The following is a 21,428-nucleotide window of genomic DNA, read 5'->3' as shown; positions in this document are numbered from 1 at the left end:
AGAGCTGCTTCTCTGGGTAAATGGAGTTTTCTTGCCTCATGGACTATCTTGCCTATGTGGCTTTGTGAATTATAATTCGAAGCACGGCAATTTCTGATAGAACCAAGTTCATGTTTTTATCCCATAAAATACCAAACTTTATATACCTCAGTAATGCTCCTTAAATTGGTGTTCATGGGCAATATTTGTGGTTGTCATCAGTAGCAGTCATTTAATAAGCATCTTCTTTGTGCCAGGTACAGTGACAGCTGATTGGAATTTGTGGTGGTTCGTTACAATGAAAAAAGGAAGTGGGTCACTCACAACGGAAATGCCAGTAGCATGTTAGGCTCATCATGTACAACCGTATTCCTTGAAATTCCATTTTGGGGCTCAGTAGCCTGAAGGTGAGGCTACAGTAGGACACCTGGCTTCAGGAACCTTCAAGAAGTTCTCTCTTTTGTCCTGGAACAGGATGTGACTGCACAGCCTGGTGCTCCCAACTGCACGTCAGAATGTAGGTAGGAAGTAATACTTATGTGCTATACTAGGACAAATAGGAGAGGACTTGGAGTTGTCTACATAGGGCGTTGTGAAAACATTTGTGATTTTTTTTTTTTTAATATTACAGAACTGTGATGAACAGGCCAGGTATGGTGGCTCACACCTGTAATCCCAGCACTTTGGGAGGCCAAAGCGGGAGGATCAGTTGAGCCCAGGAGTTTGAGACCAGTCTGGGCAACATGGTGAAACCTGTCTCTACAAAAAAATAAAAAATTAGCCAGGCATGGTGGCATTGCACCTATAGTCCCAGCAGCATTGCACCTATAGTCCCAGCAGCATTGCGCCTTTAGTCCAAACTACTCAGGAGGCTGAGATGGGAGGGTCACCTGAGCCCAGGAGGTCAAGAGTGGGACGATCCAAGTTTGCACCACTGCACTCCAGCCTGGGTGACAGAGTGAGACCCTGTCTCAAACAAACAAACAAACCAAAAAGAACTATGATGAGCAAAATGAAACACAAAGTATTAAGAAATTTATTAAATATTGAATTGCTATACCATAAAAATCTTTTCAAGTTTTTAATTAAAAACTAGAGCTTGTTTCAGTGTTCATAAATTTTTATTCAGGAGTTTTGTCTGGGAAGGCTTCACATAACTCCTGTCAAGGCTTTTTAATGATACTCTCTTAAAAAATACTCAGTTATCATCAAAAACTCACACAAATAACTGACAAAAATATAAAATCATTTTTATACTTATTCAGATGTTTACAGCAGTTGAAATTATATTTTAAAAATCCAACAGCTCTTCCTTTTCCTTAATCAAAATTGTAAGGTTGAAATTTCTTCAGTTAGAACAAATGGATTTCAAATCTAATCTCACTTTTTTGTATCAGGTATTTCAAAATAGCGTGAAGCTCTATTGCAAAATGTATATGAATTCTTAGAGCAGTCACTCTGGAGTTGGTTGGAGATCATAAAAGGCTACATTCAATGCACATAAGCAGCGATGTTACCCAATATGTGAGAACAGGTGTGTTGCCCTTCACCTGGAGCTGTGCTCCCCTGGGAGTCCTCACCTGGCCGGCCTGCCACTGACCAGCAGCCTCTTGGGCAACACTCTGCTCCATGAGTTTTTCATGCAACATTTTTCATGGAACATAATTTTTACTTGAAAGTACAATTGACAGACTGTGATTTTTCAGACTTTGGAATTTGGCAGACATTTTCTCAGTAATGAAAGTGAGCATTATCACTTCAAGGGAAATAACTGACAGTATTTTGTTGTCGGCAATAAAATGTTATTCCATGCGATAGCTTCTCAATACTTAAATTTTAAATTAAGAGTTGGAGGCTGACCCTATGTTATGGCTCACAATTGGTTGGTTTTTGTTTTGTTTTGTTTTTGTTTTCGAGACAGTCTCACTCTGTCGCCCAGTGCAATGGCGCCATCTCGGCTCACTGCAGCCTCCACCTCCCGGGTTCAAACGATTCTCCTGCCTCAGCCTCCCAAGTAGCTGGGACTGCAGGCACGTGCCACCACACCCGGCTAATCTTTGTATTTTTAGTAGAGACGGGGTTTCACTGTATTGGCCAGGCTGGTCTTGAACTCCTGACCTTGTGATCTGCCCGCCTTGGCCTCCCAAAATGCTGGAATTACAGGCATGAGCCACCGTGCTTAGCCTGGTCGGGTTTTGTAAATGCTCCCTACATGTCTTGTAGGCCGGGCACAGTGGTACGCACCTATAGTCCCAGTTACTCGGGCTGAGGTGGGAGGATCACTTGGGCCCAGCAGTTTGAATCCAGCCTGGGCAGCATAGCAAGATCCCACCTCAAAAAAAAAAAAAAAAGGAATGTGCATTCACCATTTGTTGGATGTAAGGTTCTCTGTATGTCTGTTAGTTTAAATTTAGTAATTGTTCTGTTCAAATCTTCTGAATTCTCAAAGACTTTGTGAACCATTTTTCAGTGGTTTGTGATGGTAGACCAACGGTGTAGTTTTCTTTGAGTTCTGTTAATTTTGCTTTATATGTAACAAGGTTTCATTATTACATGTATTCACAGTTTAATACATGGGATCCTTTTGTTTATGTCCAGTTTCTGAACCTTTTAAGAGTTTACATCTGTGTTCCAGTGTTCATCCAACAAGTTATATGAATCTTTTGCTATGACATCTAGACTTATTCCTTTAAGGCAGCAATGGAAGAGTTAATGGTTAATTTCAAAGGCATCTGAAAAAGCACTTTGTGCATTCACAGCTCTGACTTGGTGCACGTGCAGGAGGGGAAGGTCAGGGATTTGCATCAGCCATGTCACTCCCCACCTGGAGCTGGGCAGAGACACACGTGCTCCTTGGTCAGTGATTTTTGTAATCCTGGGCTTTCCAACCTGGCCAAAGCAGGAAGCCTAAGCCATCAGACTAAACACTTCTGCTGGCTTTCTGCTTTCATACCTGGGGAGGAGAGTATCTTCAGGTGCTAGGAGAGCTGGAATATGAGTGCATATTGTGCCCAGCTGGCCTGGGATTCCTAGAGTGTTCTGTTCTTTGTACAGATCTGGGATCATTGGGCTGCTGGTGAGACCCAGACTTTCATGCCACTACCCGAGAGGTGAATAGTCCCTGAAGTGTTGGTACACTCAAAATAGCAGTTCCTCTGTATAAGGCAAATTCACATGCAACTCTAAGAACACATTTGTATAAAGGAGATGCGCTGGGATCTGTAACCTTGCCCAACCCCAGCAGTAGAGAAGCTCTGCTCCTGTATTCCTGGAACATAATGCCTATGCCTTCCTGATTGCTTTCTTTTCTCATTTACACTTCCTAAAGATGATGCTTAAATTTTCCTGCTAGTCAGGGAACTCTGTGAGGGGCCACACACAGACTGAATAATCAGTAACATGACTATGAGGCTGGGGCTGAGAGTAAAGTGCTTGTCAGGTAAAGACCTCGGTTGAGATGGAGCAGACAGACGCCAGTGACTCAGGTGACTCAGGAAGTCTTTGTGGAGAGGGTTAAATTTCAGGCCTTTATACATGATGGGAGGGAACTGCCTTGGCAAACTGGGAGTTCTTAAAAGGGAACCCCAAAGCAAAACCCAGAAAATAGAAGGTGTGAAGGGCATTAAATAAACAGTGTGGCAGACAGTTAGTTGTGCCTAAGAAGAGCCAGAGGAGGCTCGCTGTGGGCAGGTGACAGTGATGTAATCAGATAGGCTGGGAGCCAGGAAGGGCCAGAGCAAGGGAATCACTGCAGTCGAAGATGGCAGGCGAGGGAGAAGGAGAGGGAGAGGAAGCCCCTGCTGCTGCCATCACTGCTACCACCAGCACTGCCCCCTCACTGCAAGGGGTGGAGGAAGACAAAGACTGCAGGTCTCAGGGCACTTACTAGGCTGCCTTGCTTATTTGGTCACTCTTTCCACTCTTCCATCCATTCAGTACATTATGGAATACCAACTCTGTGCCAGATGTGATATTAGGTGCAGAGGTGAGCCCTGCCCTTTACGAGAACCCAAATACATGTAAGCTAGGATAGTTTAATTGAAAGCAACAAAAACTGACTGGGGATAACAGTTTTTAAAAAGGAATTTACCAGAAGGACATGGGTACCCACAGAATCCAATTGGAAGCTAAACATCGAGCCCTCAGAAAGAACATGAAGGGCAGCCCCAGGAATCTAGGTTGCAGGAACAAGTGGTCCCCCTCTTCAGCACATTATTTTTCTCCCTCGTGTCGCTGAGTTTAAGGAAGAAATTGTCCCACTAACCTAGCTTTTGTCAGGTGCCTACACTTCAGACATAAATCCCATCGACAGTCTCACCACTTGCCTGCAATGTGAGAAGAGCAGTTCCCTGAAGGAAACCCAAGGGGCTTGTTTCTAAAAGGACAGAAACAACAGATATGCATTGCAGGTTCATGAATAAGTTCTGGAAGGGCTGGAGAGCACAGATAAGGTGCATTTAGGCTAACAAGTTAGATCAGAGAAGATGTCGTTCATTCAACATTCCTTCCACATGCCAAGCATAGTGTTAGGTGATGCAGCTGTGAGGAAAAGAAGAGTCTTAGTGGAACTTCTAGACTAGCAGAGGAGAGGCGTCTGTCGGTAAATGTATAATCACAAACTGGAGAAAGTACACTATGGCACAGGAGCATTTGAAGGGTGAGGTCTACATAGGGAGGACAAGGAACACTCTTCTTTTTTTTCTTTTCTTTTTTGACGGAGTCTCACACTGTCGCCCAGGCTGAAGTGCAGTGGTGCGATCTCGGCTCACGGTAACCTCCACCTCCTGGGTTCAGGCAGTTCTCCTGCCTCAGCCTTCTGAGTAGCTGGGATTACAGGCACGTACCACCACACCTGGCTAATTTTTGTATTTTTAGTAGAAACGGGGTTTCACTGTGTTGGTCAGGCTGGTCTTGAACTCCTGACCTTGTGATCCGCCCACCTCGGCCTCCCAAAGTGCTGGGATTACAGGCGTGAACCACCATGCCCGGCAAGGAATGCTTTTCTAAAAGAGGGCCTTCGAACTAGGGTCTAAAGAATGAGCAGGAATTAACCGAATAAAGAGGTGGCTTATTCAGGGAACTGAAAGAGGCCAAAATCACCAGAGCACAGAGCAGGGGAGACAATAGTATAAGACAGGGATAGAAATTTAGGGAAAAATGTAAAATTCCTTGTTGTACTATAAAAACATCTGTGAAATTGAGCTTTAGTGATGGCTTTATCTTGAAGGATGAGCAAGATGAGTGAAGGCATTGTAGGAGAAATGTCACCTGCAGTAGCTCTCAGGCATAAAGGCTCTCAGGCATAAAAGAAGGGAGTGGCAGGAGATGAGGCTGAGAAGACAGATCAAGAGGTTGCCACGTGAACCAAGCAACAGTGAAGACTCAAGCAAAAGCAATGACGGGATAGGGAGGGGAATAGGGTCTGCATGTAGAAATGAAAGACATTAGTGGTCACCAAAAATTTCCTTCTTGGAGGACTGGATGGTATTGCCATCATTTAAAAACAAGAAGGATCAAGGCTGGAAGGCTGGGGAACAGGCAAATATAAGTCTGATTTGTACCATTTTGAGCTAGAGGTAACTGTGGATCATTTAGGAATAATGTGTAGGAAATAACCAATGTGAAAAGGGATTGGGAAATTATTTAATTTAATTTTTTTATTTTGAAACAGGGTCTTACTCCCGTTGCCCAGGCCAGAGTGCAGCAGTGCAGTCATGGCTCACTGTAGCCTCGAATTTCCGGGCTCAGGTGATCCTCCCACCTCAGCCTCCCCAGTGGCTGGGACCACAGGTGCACACCACCATGCTCGGGTAATATTTTGTATTTTTAGTAGAGACCAGGTTTCACCATGTTGCCCAGGCTGGTCTCACACACCTGGGCTCAAGCGATCTGCCTGCCTTGGCCTCCCAAAGTGTTGGGATTACAGGCGTCAGCCACTGTACCCGGTAGGGAAAATACTTTAAATAAAGAGAAAGATATGTTCAAAGGCCTGGAGATGATAAAGTTATGTTGGAGAAAGATAAAACAGTTCAGCCTGGCAGGAACATCGAATATGGCAGGGGTGATGCTGGGAATCAAGAAGTGAAGTAGGAGGCTGGGCATGGTGGCTCACGCCTGTAATCTCAGCACTTTGGGAGGTTGAGGCAGGCGGATTACCTGAGGTCACGAGTTCAAGACCAGCCTGGCAAACATGGTGAAACCCCATCTCTATTAAAATACAAAAATTAGCCGGGCGTGGTGGCACACCCCTGTAATCCCAGCTACTCGGGAGGCTGAGGCAGGAGCATTGCTTGAGCCCAGGGGGCAGAGGTTGCAGTGAGCCGAGATCGTGCCACTGCACTCCAGCCTGGCCGACAGACCGAGACTCTGTCTCAAAAATAAATAAATAAATAAATAAATAAATAAATAAATAAATAAATAAAGTAGGAATGATATCTATAGGCCAGGTCTTGAGGGATCTTGTAGGTGAAGAGATTGGGATTTGTTCTGAGAACAACAGAATCCAACCAAACGTTTTAAGCAGGATTGTGATATGGCCATATTTATCTTACAGAAAGACAGCTCTGATTACAGCACAGAGCATCTATTAGACAGGAGCAGGGAGACCTGGCTATAACAGGAGGCTAGTACAGCAATCCAGGTGAGAAGTAAAGCTGGCTTGGCCGAGAAGAGTAGAAATGGAGAAAAGTAAGTAGATTTGAGATCCATTTAGATTTGAGATCCATTTAGAACATGGAATTAAAAGGTCATAGTAATGAATTAGAAGAAAGAAGAGAGAAGCAGGAATAAAGGAATTCTCCCAGGTTTCAAGTTTGGGCAGCTGGGTGAAGAGTGGTGTTGTTCGTTAAGGTGGGAAATCCAGAAAGAGGTTCTGGGTGTGTGTGAGGGTGATGAAGATGAACTCTAGGGGGTGTGGTTTAGGTTTTAAGTGCCTGTAGGACACTGAACTGGAGCTGTCCAGGAAGCAGCTGGATATACACATGTGGAGCTCAGCCAGGCACAGCAGCTCACATCTGTAATCCCAGCATTTTGGGAGGCCAAGGCAGGTGGAGAGACTGGCCTGGCCAACATAGTGAAACACTGTGTGTACTAAAAATACAAAAAATTAGCCAGGCATAGTGGCGGGCGCCTGTAATCCCAGCTACTCGGGAGGCTGAAGCAGGAGAATCACTTGAACCCGGGAGGCAGCGGTTGCAGTGAGCTGAGATCACGCCACTGCACTCCAGCCCAGGTGACAGTGTGAGACTCCATCTCAAAAAAAAAAAAAAAAAAAAAAAAGGCGGAGCTCAGGAGAGAAGGCTGAGCAGGAATGAGAGATTTGGTTTGGGCGCAATGGAAAGATAATTGGGCAGGCTGAACTGAGTGTTGAGCAAGGTGAGGTCTAGACTGAATGAAGGAAAAGTGAAGAAAGGAGAAACGACTGAGAAAAAACAGAAAAAAAATATGGAAATATTTTCAGACATTGAACAATTGGTAGCACAGGGCACTGATCTCTGAAAGAAGGGAAGCAGATGAGGTTAGCCCTGTAATTGCCCAAGCCAACTTCCTGGAGAGTTTGCAGTCCATGTCGCAGGGAAGGAGAACCCAAGAGTCCGAAGCTGAGGTAACAGTTGAGCATTTGAGGAGGCCAGGGCAACTAGAATTCACAGATCATCAGAGAGGAGAGACCCGCACAGAGAGAGAGCTCAGGGGATTTGTTTCAGGTCCCCCTTGGACTTCTCAGCTGATGAGTACATGTGGATGGGAAAACTACCAGAATCTAGGGAAAGAACCACTGGAAGGGGGCAGCCAGGATAATCCCTAGCAGTCACACAGGACTGGGAATTGTGGGAAAACTGTATAATGCATGGGGTATCTCATAGTGTACTCAGGAAGGTATTGCCTTAGCAGTGGGGCAAAATTAGTAATAGTGCAAAATTAGCCTTAGACTAGCCTTTAAAGGATCAAACTGTTTCCAAGTGACTTAATTGTATCTCAGAAATACTTAAGGAATGCACAGGTATCCTGTCCCCAACAAGGTAAAATTCACATGGTTGGCAGCCAATCAGAAATTACAAGGCAATTCAGAAAAGCATGAAAATACAACCAATAAAGAGGGAAAAAAAACAATCAGTAGAAGCAGGCCTAGAGATGACACAAATGAGAGAACTAGGGGCATTACATCATATTCCTATGTTCAAGAAGGCAGGGGAAAGCATGAGAATATTAAGGAAAGGCACGGAAGATATGAAAAAAAACTCCCAGAGGTGAAAAATACAGTGTCTGAGATGAAAAATTTTACTGGACGAATAATCAGCAAATTAGACACTGTAGAAGAAAAAAATAGTGAACTAGAAGATATAGCAATAGAAACTATCTAAAATGAAACAGAGTGAGGGCTGGGTGCAATGGCTTACATCTGTAATCCCAGCACTTTGGGAGGCTGAGGAAGGAGGATAGCTTGAGGCCAGGAGTTCAGCCTGGCCAACATAGTGAGACCCCTGTCTCTACAAAAAGTTTAAAAATTAGCTAAATGTGGTGGTGCTTGTCTATAGTCCTAGCTACTCCAGAGGCTGAGGCAGGAAGATTGCTTGAGCCCAGAAGTTGGAGGCTGCAGTGAGCTATGATTGTGCCACCACATTCCAGGCTGGGCTATGGGTTGAGACTCTGTCTCTTAAAAAAAGAAAAGGGCCGAGCGTGGTGGTTCACGCCTGTAATCCTAGCACTTTGGGAGGCTAAGGCGGGCGGATCACTTGAGGTCAGGAGTTCGAGACCAGCCTGGCCAATGGTGAAACTCCATCTCTACTAAAAATACAAAACTTAGCCAGGCGTGGTGTTGCATGCTTGTAATCCCAGCTACTCGGGAGGCTGAGGCAGGAGAATCTATTGAACCTGGGAGGCGGAGGTTGCAGTGAGCCAGGATTGCACCACTGTACTCCAACCTGGGCCACAGAGTGAGACCCTGTCTCAAAAAAAAAAAAAAAAAAAAAAAAAAAAAAAAAAAAAAAAAGAAAGAAAGAAAGAAAAAAGAAAAGAAACATAGAGTGAAACATTACTGGGGAAAAAAAATGAACAGACCACTGGTGAGCTATGGGACTTCAAGCAGCCCTAATACATGTGTTATTGGAGCCCCTAAAAGAAAGAGGAGGGCAGAAAAATATTTGAAGAAATAAGAACCAATTTTTTTTCAAATGTGATTAAAACCCACAGATCCAAGAGCCCCAAGGATGCAAAACACAGGAAAGATGATGAAAATCGCAGCAAAGTATGTCATAAGCACCCCCCTCTCATTCCCACAGGTGCTTGGCAGAGGAGAGGAAAAGCAGCCTCCCCTGAAGAGCCTCAAGAAAAGCCTCGTAGGGTCTGCCAGGCTTCAGCTGTGGCAGGAGGTAGACACGGGTGGGCCGGGTGGTTGGAATCGTGAGTCAGAGGGCATTATGAGAAGGGTTTGACAGAGGACTGAGGATGAGAGAAATGGGGTCCGTGGCTCATTGTAGCTGGCTATGCATTTTCCTGGGAGATTTACTAGCTCTTTAGTTTTCCAAAGATTATTCCTATTGTTCGCAAGGGGACTTTATTTGTTCAGGACAACACATTTCTTCTGGTAATGCTCCTTGTAACCATGTGTATCACATGGGAGTCATCATTTTCCACAAACCCCATATCCTCAGTCTCTGTGACTAGAACAGAATGAAGTACTGGTACAAGCTCCGCCAGCCCTAGCCTTTCCCCAGGAGTTTCGCCCTTGGGAGCAGAGGGGCGAGGGGCGAATGCAATCCCTTGCCAGTGGCAAAGCAGAAGATGTTTGCCTACAGGTTGCTGGTGGTCACATTGCCTCATTTACGAAGAAAGCTCACCAGGAGAGAGTACAGGCAATAGAGGGAGGCCCGATGACCTCCCTCTATTCCAGTCACTTTCGGTCACCCCTGAGACCCTCCGCACTCTGGCCCCTTCCTATGTTTTGGTTATGTGAACCACTAAATCACCCTGTTACCCTGAGTTAATGCAACCAGTATGTTGAGCATACAGGAAATGTCAAGGATCATCACAGACACCTTCATTTTGTCTCCTACTGTTCCCTTAAAATGTTTTCATGTCTTCAATACATCTGAAGTAATAAAAATTCCATGGTCACAGTGAGTTGCCATTTGCAAACTTAGAGTGCCCCATCTTGTGTAACAGTCACAGCTTTCAACTCACAGTGCCGGCAGGTGCCTGGTGGGGAAAGGGCATGCCCTGCCTGTCTTTCCTCTTCCCTCCTCTCCCAGCTACTAGCTGCTGCCTCTGACCTCTCCGTGATTGCTGTTGGAGGGAGAGAGAATGAGCAGTAGAGACCTAGAGTGTTTGCACTCTCTGGACCTGACAAATAGTTAAAGCTGACTCTGGTGGGGTGCTTTTGTGAGTGTTCTGATGACCCCTTTCCATCTTAGGGGCCTCTTCTCTGCGGTTCCCCCAGTATGGGTAACGCCCATGCCACTGCCTTGCTCGTCACTTCTGCAACTCCTGGAAATCCCAGCATCTACCTGTTGCTTCTGTTGGCCGAGGGCCTGTCAACCCTCCAGGCAGATCTTCTGGAAAGGACCTGAAACGAGCCCACACCAGCTCCTTCATGCATTAGTTTTTGCCACAGATTCTGGGAGTGCAGGCCAGTCCCCATGCAGTGTTCTCCTGCAGCCAGCCCGCCCATTGCCCATTGTGTCCTCTAGACTTGTTGGGTAGGAGGTGGGCCCCAGGCAACCCACTGTGTTCTCCAAACCTTAAGGACATGTTAGGCATCCTTCAGAGGCTGGAGTGAGAGACGGTACCCATCCTGCCCTGTTCATATCACAGCTCCCCACAAAGACGTTTTTTGAAATCCTCTTTCCCTTCATCTCTAGCAACCGATTGCTATTTATATTTGATGTAGGGAAGGCCTTTAGAATTACGTGATAAGTATTAAGAGATTTCCTTTGAAAATCCGCATCTTAGTCTAGCACTTCACTGTGGTGTCTGAAATGTATCACCTTATAGACCCGGCTAAAATTTTCTTTCTAGCATCCTGTTACACTAATTTGATTTGGACTTGAGACTGTTGTGACCAAATAATCCCGATAACAGTCAACAAATATTTATTGAGCATCTACTGTGAGCAGCCACAGCCCTCATGAGCTGTCAGTCCACATAATCTTTACATTTTTCTTGAATCCATTTGCCAATGTTTATAAACTTAGAAATTTTACCTTAAAATCCAGATTCCTGGCTTGAAAAAAATCGGAAGATGTGGTAATGCGGGGCCTGCGTTGCTGCCTGGCACAGGTAGCAGGAGCTGGTGGGAGCCGCCCTTCAGCAGGGCACACACTCTCCAGATGGACTCAGTTCCCTCTGGGCTCTGACGCTAGAGCCAAGGGCCAGCTGCCATTTATCATCAGTGGGTTCACAATTACCTTTTCTCAAATTATTCTGGTACTCATGTCTCTTTTCTGAGGGCTGTGGGGATACAGTGACTCTTCACCGTGTTGCCCAGGCTAGGGTGCAGTGGCGTGATCACAGCTCACTGCAGCCTCAATCTCCCAGGCTCATGCCATCCTCCTACCTCAGCCTCTGTAGTAGCTGGGACTACAGGTGTGCAACAACATGCTCAGCTAATTTTTTTAAAGTTTTTTGAATACATGAGGGCTCATTATGCTACCGAGGCTTATCTCAAACTCCTAAGCTCAAACAACTCTCCCAGCTTGGTCTCCCAAAGTGCTGGGATTACAGGTGTGAGGCACTGTGTCCTGCCCTCATGTCTCTTAATGAAAGAGAGAAAACAATAGATAGACCAAGAGAGACGTGAAGGGACAGACTTGCTTTAGAAATGCACAGTTCTTAGAAATTTAATATACAGTGTGTGCGTGTGTGTGTGTGTATGAAACAAAACAAAACTTAAGATGCTATTGACAAATAATAAACCACAGATATAATTATTTTTACTATACAGAAAATATATGGGAGGAAAAACAGTGAATTGAAAAGAAAAGACATTGCAACAGGATTTGTTTTTTAATGCAACTAAAATGAGTAGTGTGAGCCGCTGTATAAGAGTATTACATTCTCCCACTTCCCTCATTTGTGTTATGCTCTTGCTTGGCCCCTGACATTTGAGTTTGCAACCATGAGGGAAACATTCTCTGGCCTCTCTGGAAGGAATCCGCCTAAGTATGGATTCATTGTCTAAGGGAGTCTTAGCTCAGGTCTGAGGAGCAACAGCATGAGAGTTCCCCCAGGGTTTTCACCATACAGGGAAAAAGTAACAGGTATTTGGCAAGCTGAGGCTTCCTTTTTATGGAATGGTAAGATAGGATTGTTGAGAGGTCACTTAACTTTGACACTAACTCTTTGCAAATTGTATTTTTCGTTTTATTTTATATTTAAGCCTTTTTTTTTGTTTTTCTTACCAATGTTTGTAAGTTCTTGATATGTTAAGGCAAGTCTTTCATCCATTCGCCTGCATTAGAGCAAAACCAGAATTATTTTGAGGAAAGACTTTCACTTGCTCAAGGCCATTCTCTTGGGAGGCAAGCCTTACATTGAGTTGTGTGTCCTAGTTGGTATCTTCAATTTTAAGAAGAGGATTTATTCTCTCTCCACAGCTCAGATGATTTTGAAAGCAATGAGTTTAGCCTTAATTGGCCTTGCAGAACGACTCCTGGGAGGTACTTGTCAGCGTGTGTGACTTCCCTCTTTTTGCTGTTCACTGCTTATTAAAACCTGAGTTCCTCGAAAGCTTTGCTGCCTGGCCTTTTCCATCCAGTATTTTGGTCTTGGTATTCTGTTTTTTCCTCAGATTGAGCCAGGCCAGCTAAGAACTGCATTCATAGGCCACTTTATTTTTTGGCTAGACAGACAGACACACACACACACACACACACACACACACACACACACACACACACACACACACACACACACACACACTGCAACTATGGAGCAGAGCCATAAGAAATAATCCCATGACACTTCATATCATTTTCCTTATACAAATGTTTTTGAAGACACAGGAAATTTCCCTCAAGTCTTAATATCAAGAATAGCTGTGATTCTCCTGGTTTATTTTCTGGATACTGCTGAACCATGAAATCAGTGCTTTGCGCTTAGTTTTGGCTATGGAAAATCTTGGGGACAGATCTGTAATCTTCCTCCAGTAAGCACACAGAGCCCTAAGATATTCACTTTTGCTCTTTTCCTTACCCCACCTGCATTTTCCTATGTTTATGTCCACTTTGGCCCCCAGATTTCTCCTTTTTAAAATCTTGTACTCCATACAATTTTATAGAACTGCTTCAACCTCATTTTAGAATGAAGCAAGATGCAAAGAACTTAAATAAATTACAATACTGATTGATCACTTGTTAGAAGCATCAATTTATCTTTAAATTTTATTGTAAACTTGCTATTCTTTATGTAATCTGATCTACTGGTTCTTTATGATGACCATGAAGAGAATTGGCATGGATTTGGGGACCCATTGGCTGCCACATCCTCACCCCATGGCTAAGGTGGCTGATTCAGCAAATGCTGTGTTTAGAGCTTAGAGGAAGCAGATACTGCATCTGAGCCTCTTGCTTTTCCAGGTTCCAGTTTCATGGTTTACTAAATTTCAGTTCCAATTACCACATTTATACAGGAAGGAAGGCAGTTGTATACCAACATAGGACTGGCTGCCCTAGAATGCATAGGAAATACCTGGCATTGAACTTGGTCCTTCACAAAACAGGTGTTCAGCTGGTGTTTTGTGGTTTATGTATTTAGTTACGTTCTTTGAAGCAGTTGAATTGTGTTCTTTTCCAAGAGTTGTCTGTCCCCGTGGTCTAGGTCTGGGGGATGCAATATGCTAGTATCATCAGTGACTTGACTTCAGTGACGTTTTCTGCTTTTCTTTTTCAGAGTATGATCGGTTGGGCTTCCTCCTGAATCTGGACTCTAAACTGTGAGTAGAATGAGAAGATACCTTGGCTCTGTGGCAGAGAGGTCTGTGAGAGCTGGGTCTCACTTTGAAGGGTCAGCTCTCATCACTCTTCTGGTGACTGGGGGGCTCCCTGGGGCCTCTGTCCTCAGGCTGTCAGCAGAATCTTGGGGCATGTTACAGTCTGCAGCGGCTAGAGAGGGTGGGATGATGGGTGCAAACATAAGGCCTTCGATTTGGCTGGCACAGGCAGCTCATTATAGAAGGAGGCCACTGCCAGGAGTTTGAAGGACTAGGAGTCTCCTGGAAAGGCTTCTCCTGCAGGGTAGAGGACAGTTGAGTCACAGCAGGAGGTAGGGGCCTCTCAAAGATGCTCTGGCACCTGACATGCACAGCCTTCTGTGATCACTCCCTGTCTTTCTCTCCAGTTTCAACTCCTGCCACTCTTGCCACAGATGAACACTCCTTTTCCCTCTACCTTTGCATGTGCTTGTTATCTGTGCCTGAAATTCTCTTTCCTTGCTAGCCCACTTGGAAAACTAAAAAAACTACTTCCTCACCACACAAAATTGTCTCTTCCTCTGTGCTTCCTTTACATTTTCTACCTCTGTTACAGTTATCTCACTATACTGTAATTGCATAATAATTACTAATTTTTTGAGGGCACAGGCTCAGAGCTAGGCCTAGTAGATAGCTTGGTTCAAATCCCAGACTGACCTTTATTCTCTTTATGATTTGGGTCAAGCTACTTAACCACTCTGAGCCTCAGTTTCATCTGTAAGATGATGACAATAAACTTATTTCACAGAGTTTTTGTAAGAATTTAATTGAAATTAGTAATTCATAGAGGACTGTCAAGTATTGAGTACCTAATCCTTCCAGGATCCTTCCCTACTAGCCTTCTTGGTCTCTCTAGCACCTAGACAGTATTGGCGTATGTTTGTCAGGTGCCCGTTAAACACTGAATGCTTGGTTGGATGGATGGATGGATGGATGGATGGATGGATGGATGGATGGATGGATAGATGGATGGATGATGGTAGGATGACTGCATACTTTCCTATTTGACAAGCATGCCTTGAGTTGCAGCTCTCTCTACTCTGTGTGTTCATGTCCCTGCAAGCCTGCTCACGTGGCCAATGCTCAATAAATCCTTGCAGAACCACCTTACTACCTACTGTGATTCCTTTCTATTGTTAGTCATCTTTGTACACCTGTGTCCCCTGCCCTGTACCAGGCAGACATCGTGAAGGATCAGAATTGTGTCTCTTTCCTTTTCTGTCTTGCATAAGACCTTTTCCACAGTTGACTCTGATGAGGATGGCCACACCTACATACAAGACATCAAACCAGGGGCTGGTTGGTTTTCCCACTGAATAGTCTGGCATCTGGCTTCTTGGCTCTGGTGCCTCATACTATGAGTTCAGGCATTGTAAATCTCCCAACTTTTACACATTATGAAGGCAACTATGAAGGAAAAAGTGTGTGTTCTGTATACCAGGCTAGTAGAGAGATGTCAGCCTCATGTTAACATCTAGGGAATGGGGTATTTGATTGTGGTAGAAAGCCATAGGCTTCACTCTTAGAAAATCCTTAATTTAGTACTCTGGAAAAAAACAAATCAAGTATAAGCCATAAGCAAGTGAAATGCCACCAGAACGGAAGAGATAGAGTAATTACCAAGTTGAATCACATTGATGAACAAAAGGCATGTTTTCTAGGACATACTACAGTATTTAAACTGTCTTCAGCAGTGAAAGGAGGAGGATGAGGAGGATGCTCATCCCCTGCTGTCCTGACAGTTGGGTCCTGCAGAGTAGGCTGTTGTGTAGCTTTCTGTTGTGTATCAGGCCAGTTCTTTGAACTATGTGAGTTAACTTGGTCTTTAGCACGGTAAATTGGCTTGGCCTCATTTGATTTAACTCACAATCTAAGGTACAAGCTAGAACTGTCCTGCCTCTAGCTGCAAAGGTTTTTCTAGTCCGGTGCTGTCTTCAGAAGTCCAATGCTGTCTCTCCTGTCTCACAGATACCTGAGAAAGGTTTCCACCTACTTCCAGAGAGAAGTTTCCAAGTTAAGGATTCTGCTTTTGGTAGGGGCAGTTCCTCAGCAAAGTTGAGATCTCCCCTTACCAAGTCCCTCTCTAGTTGTGTTATATTCTATTTCTGAGGTATAGGAAAGGACCTGAACTTGAATCAGAACTGGATTTGAATTCTGTCTGCTGCATGGTATTACATGACCTTAGATAATTACTATATTTTAGCTTTCTGAATCCCAATTTTCCTTTATTAAAAAATGTGGATAATAGCACTCCCTTCCTATGGTTTTATGAAAAATAAAAGTGTTCCATAAAGTATGAATAAATATGCCAATGTAAGGCTTTCTTTTTATTTATCTTGATTGGGATTCATTTAGCTTGCTGCTTCTTCTTCCTTCTTCCTTCTTCCTTCTTCTTCTTCTCCTTCTCCTTCTTCTTCTCCTCCTTCTTCTTCTTCTTCTCCTTCTTCTCCTTCCTTCTCCTTCTTCTTTCTTCTTTCTTCTTCTCCTTCTCCTTGTTCTTCTTCTCCTTCTCCTCCTTTTTCCTTCTTCTTCATTCTTCTTCCTTCTTCTCCTTCTTCTTCTCCTTCTTCCTTCTTCTTCCTTCTTCTTCTCCTTCTTCCTTCTCCTTCTTCCTTCTCCTTCTCCTCCTTCTCCTCCTCCCTTCTCCTTCTCCTCCTCCCTTCTCCTTCTCCTCCTCCCCCTCCTCCTCCTTCTCCTTCTTCTCCTTCTTCCTTCTTCTTCCTTCTTCTTCTCCTTCTTCCTTCTCCTTCTCCTCCTCCTCCTCCCCCTCCTCCTCCTCCTTCTTCTTCTTCCTCCTCTTCTTCCTCTTCTTTCTCTTCTTCTCATCCTTCTTCTCCTCCTCCTTCTCCTCCTTCCTCCTTCTTCTTCTCCTTCTCCTCCTCCTCCTCTTCCTCCTCCTCCTCCTCCTTCTTTCTTCTTTCTTTTTTCTTCTTCTTTTGGTACAGACAGGCTCTTGCTATGTTGCCCAGGCTGGTCTTAAACTCCTGGGCTCAAGTGATGCTCCTGCCTCAGCCTCCTAAAGTGTTAGGATTACAGCTGTAAGCCACAGTATCTGGCCTCATTTAGATTCTTGGGTATATAAATTTCATATGTTTTGGAAAAATTTTCAGCCATTATCTCTTTAAATATTCCCTCTGCCCCACTCTCTCTCTACGCCTCTTCTGAAATTCTGGTTAAATTTTAGACCTTCTCATTATATTAACTTATTTTCCATATTTTTCATCTTTTAATCACTTTCACATTAACTGGAACCCCAAAGGACTCAGCATAAGGATAAACTAGAACTATTAATAAACCTACACCCCCAAAGCAGGCTGCAAGAACAATTACCAAAGCGCTGAGTATGTCATGGCAGTAGAACAAAAACACCTGGTATTTGTTGCCAGAGTTCTCATCACTCAGGTGATCCAGGGAACCTCAAACCGTGAGTTCAGTTTAAGGTATTCCAGACTGGCAGTGCCTCCAAGCACCTGGCAGAAATAAATGCAGACTTTCCATAGAGGAAGACATACGCATTCCTCACAAATAACTTTTCAAGGAAATGAGCAGCTCACAGTAAAAAATAACTAAACACACAAGGAAACAAGCTTCTATTGAAGCTTGTTCTCATGGTTTTATGAGAACCATGTAAAACAACTGGCAACAGAGGAGTACCCACAAAGATTTCTGAAATTGGAATTACCACACATCATTTATAAAGCAATTAAATATACTGTATTTAAAGAAATAAGAGACAGTACTGAACTATATGCATAGAATAGGGAACTATGAAAAACAAAATACCAGATTTGAAAAAAACAATGAACTTCTAGAGTTAAAAAATACAATGATCAAAATTAAAAACTCAATAAAACGGGTTAGCAGCAGATTAGATACAACTAAAGATAGAGTTAGTGAACTTGAAGGTAAGACATAAGAAATTATTTATAAAAGGGGTTGGCAAACTCTTTTGGCAAAGGGCCAAATGGTAAATATTTTAGGATTTGGGGCCTTATTTTTTCTGTCACAGCTACTCAGCTTTGCTGTTTTAACATGAAAGCATCCGTAGATAGTACATAGATGAATGAGTATGGCTATATTTCAATAAAACTTTATTGATGGACCCTGAAATTTTAATTTTACATGTATATTTTTTTAGACGGAGTTTCATTCTTGTTGCCCAGGCTGGAGTGTAATGGCGCAACCTTGTCTCACTGCAACCTCCGCCTCCCCGATTCAAGCGATTCTCCTGCCTCAGCCTCCCGAGTAGCTGGGATTATAGGCATGTGCCACCACACCTGGCTAATTTTGTATATTTAGTAGAGCTGGGGTTTTTCCATGTTGGTCAGGCTTGTCTCGAGCTCCTGACCTTGGGTGATCCGCTCGCCTTGGCCTCCCAAAGTGCTGGGATTATAGGCGTGCGCCACCACGCCCAGCAATTTTATATAATTTTTATGTGTCATAAAATATGCTTTTTGATTTTTTCCCCCATCTATTAAAAATGTAAAAGACATTCTTAACTCGCAGGCCATATAAAAAAACAGGTGAACGGTTGGCTTTGGCCCACAAGTGTAGTTGACTCACCCTTAATTGAGAATGCAACACAGCTATATCTTGAGAATTATCTCCTCGCTCCAGATGTTTTCTATTCTTGGAACCCTATTGCATAGAAATACTGCCTTAAAAAAATGGATTCTGGGGTAAATGTACAGGCTTGTTACATGGGTTTATGGTGTGATGCTGAGGTTTGGAGTACGGATGGTCCCATTACCCAGGTAGTGAGCATAGTACTCAACAGGTAGTTTTTCAGCCCACTCCCCACTCCCCCCTCTAGTAGTACCCAGTATCTGTTCTTATTTTTATGTCTATGTGTATTCAGTATTTAGCTCCCATTTATAAGTGAGAACATGTGATATTTCGTTTTCTGTTCTGTGTTAATTTGTTTAGGGTAATGACTTACAGCTGCATCTATCAACATCGTTTTTCATAGAAGTAGAGAAAACCATTCTAAAATGTATATGAAACCAAAAAAGAGCCAGAATAGCCAAAGCAATTCTAAGCAAAAAGAACAGAGCTGGAGGTATCACATTACTAGACTTCAAACTCTACTATAAGGATATAGTAACTAAACATGATACTGCTACAAAAACAGACACATAGACCAATGGAACATAATAGAGAACCCAGAAATAAAGCCACACAGCTACAACCATCTGATCTTCAACAAAGCCTACAAAAATAAGCAATAGGGAATGGACTCCCTATTCAATAAATGGTGTTGGGATAACTGGCTAACCATATGCAGAAGAATGAAACTGAACCTCTACATTTTACCATATATAAAAATTAAGATGGATTAAAGATTTAAATGTAAGACCTCAAACTATAAAAATCCTAACAGAAAACCTAGGACATACCCTTCTCATCATTGGCTTTGGCAAAGAATTTATGGCTAAGTCACCAAAAGCAACTGCACCAAGAACAAAAATTGACAAGTGAGACCTAATCAAAATAAAGAGCTTTTGCACAGCAAAAGAAACTATCAACAGAGTACACAGACAGCCTACAGAATGGGAGAAATACTCCTAAAATACCTTATGTCTAGTGATATTCCAAAAGCCTGGAAATAGACATTTTAGATTTTTTTTCTGCACTGTATTTGTTTAATTATGTCTTTCTGGAATAGAGTGGCTTATATTTTCTTTTAGAATTCCCTGCTGCTTGTATCTGCATGACAAAATCACTTGTTAGTACTGAGAACATTATTCAGAATACTGATGTGCAAAACCTTGTCTTTTTACTACAAGATCTGTTGTTGAAGAAGGCAGAACTTTTTGGTGGTTAAAAATGTGAGCTATGGAGTCAGACATGGATTTTTGAGGCCCAGTTCCACATCTTACTAGCTCTAATCTGGAGTGAGTTATTAAACTACTAAGTCTCAGTTAAAGTGGTGACAATAGTAATACCAAGGATGAGAGTTAGCCCTTATCAGTGTCTGGTAAACTAGCAGGGATATAGCCCAAAAATGAGACCCGGACTTCAGCTTGCCTCCTGCTCCATACCCCAGATTTCATTTCTTTACTCTTTCATTTAGCATATATTTCTTGAGCACCAGCTATGTGTTTTCTAGTTGGAATAAACAGAAAATTCTAAGACATAGACACAGCCTTATAAGCTTGATTGGAAAGGCTATCCTGCGAGCTGAAGTCTTAGTGAATGGGGAGGAAGCGACTGAGAACAGGAAGGGAGGGTAAAGGGTAGTACTGCTGGATAGCATGAGCAACAGACAAGTTTTTGGTTGTTTCTTTTTTTATAATAAGCATGACATATTGGTGATTTGGAAGCATTAATGGAGTACAAAGAGGATAACCAGGGATCCCAAGGTCCATGAAGTATAGATGAAAGAGCAGCCTCCTTTGCAGAGGGCTGTAAAAATGGCATTTTCCCAAGAGACCCAGGTTTCTATGAAAGCAAAAATGGAAGGAACATTCACCAAAGAGTTTGAGGATATAAAGGAACACAGTTTTATGCCACATAATTGAAAGTTAGAGTGTGGGCTGTGCCAGGGGAGAAGTAGGAAATTGGACCAAGAAGAAGCAGAGAGCAGTGACTTGAGGATAAGAAAACTGAGAAGAATATGGTTTGGAGAGAAACAGGAATAACTAGAATGTGAGACTGGTGAGTCGGTGACATTGCCAGCCTTGTGGTTGCCTGAGAATTGACCCCGTCTTCCCCAGGGGTTGGGCACTCAGGCTGCTACGTGCAGGCAGCCACAACCTGATTTAATGATACCTCCAAGGAGGCACATCTGCTCTCTGAAAGGGGTCTACTGTGGTCTGGCTCAAAGTTGAGGGCCTCGAAAAGTCTCAGGGGTAAAGGCTCTTGCCCCAACAACAAAGTGGATACTCCCTCATTCAGTCAACAGATTTGTTGAGCAACTAATATGTATCAGGCAATATTCTGTGGTCTGAGGATATACCAGTGAACAAGACAATCAATAAACAAAAATTATTATAAATAAAGTTTTTAGGATTTTGGAAGGTGATAAGTGCTGTGAAAGAAAATAGAGCAAGACAAGGGAATGCTGTTGAAGAGATTGCAAGTTGCAATGGGACAGTCAAAGTAGAATTCATTGAGAAGGTGACATTTGAGGAAAGAGTCAAAGGAAGAGAGGCAGAGCATTCCAGGCAGAACCCTAAGGAAATCTCAGTCTCCATTATAAGGAATATGACACAATGAGCCAGGAATGTGCCCATTAGTCCAGGAGAGAGATGAGTCATCTGGATTCCTTGAAGGAGCCAGATCCTGGTGTCCAGGTGTGACTTTCCTGAGCCGACGTGGGCCTTCTGGGAGCAGATTTAATTAAATGGAAGTTTCATCTATTTCTGCTGGGTGTGGGCAGGTGCTCTGTGCTCTGGGAAAGCTCCTGTCTGCTGCCACAATGTGGTGTTTTACAGTTGCCATGTGGGCAAGAGCATGGGGACTTTAATGCTGAGTCTAATTTCAT

The 21,428-nt window shown here is 43.4% G+C and overlaps 1 protein-coding gene across 1 annotated transcript in view; it reads left to right on the top strand.

The window, feature by feature from the left end:
• Positions 1 to 21,428, top strand: part of ST3GAL3 (ST3 beta-galactoside alpha-2,3-sialyltransferase 3) — a 226,552-nt gene that overhangs the window by 94,798 nt on the left and 110,326 nt on the right. The window contains 1 exon segment of the mRNA XM_055346904.2: positions 13,864 to 13,906. Within this exon segment, the coding sequence (XP_055202879.2) occupies positions 13,864 to 13,906 (43 nt within the window).

This window comes from Gorilla gorilla, chromosome 1, assembly GCF_029281585.2.
Source record: "Gorilla gorilla gorilla isolate KB3781 chromosome 1, NHGRI_mGorGor1-v2.1_pri, whole genome shotgun sequence".
NCBI classification, from domain to species: Eukaryota; Metazoa; Chordata; class Mammalia; order Primates; family Hominidae; genus Gorilla; species Gorilla gorilla.
This window is presented reverse-complemented; position numbering and strand designations above follow the sequence as displayed.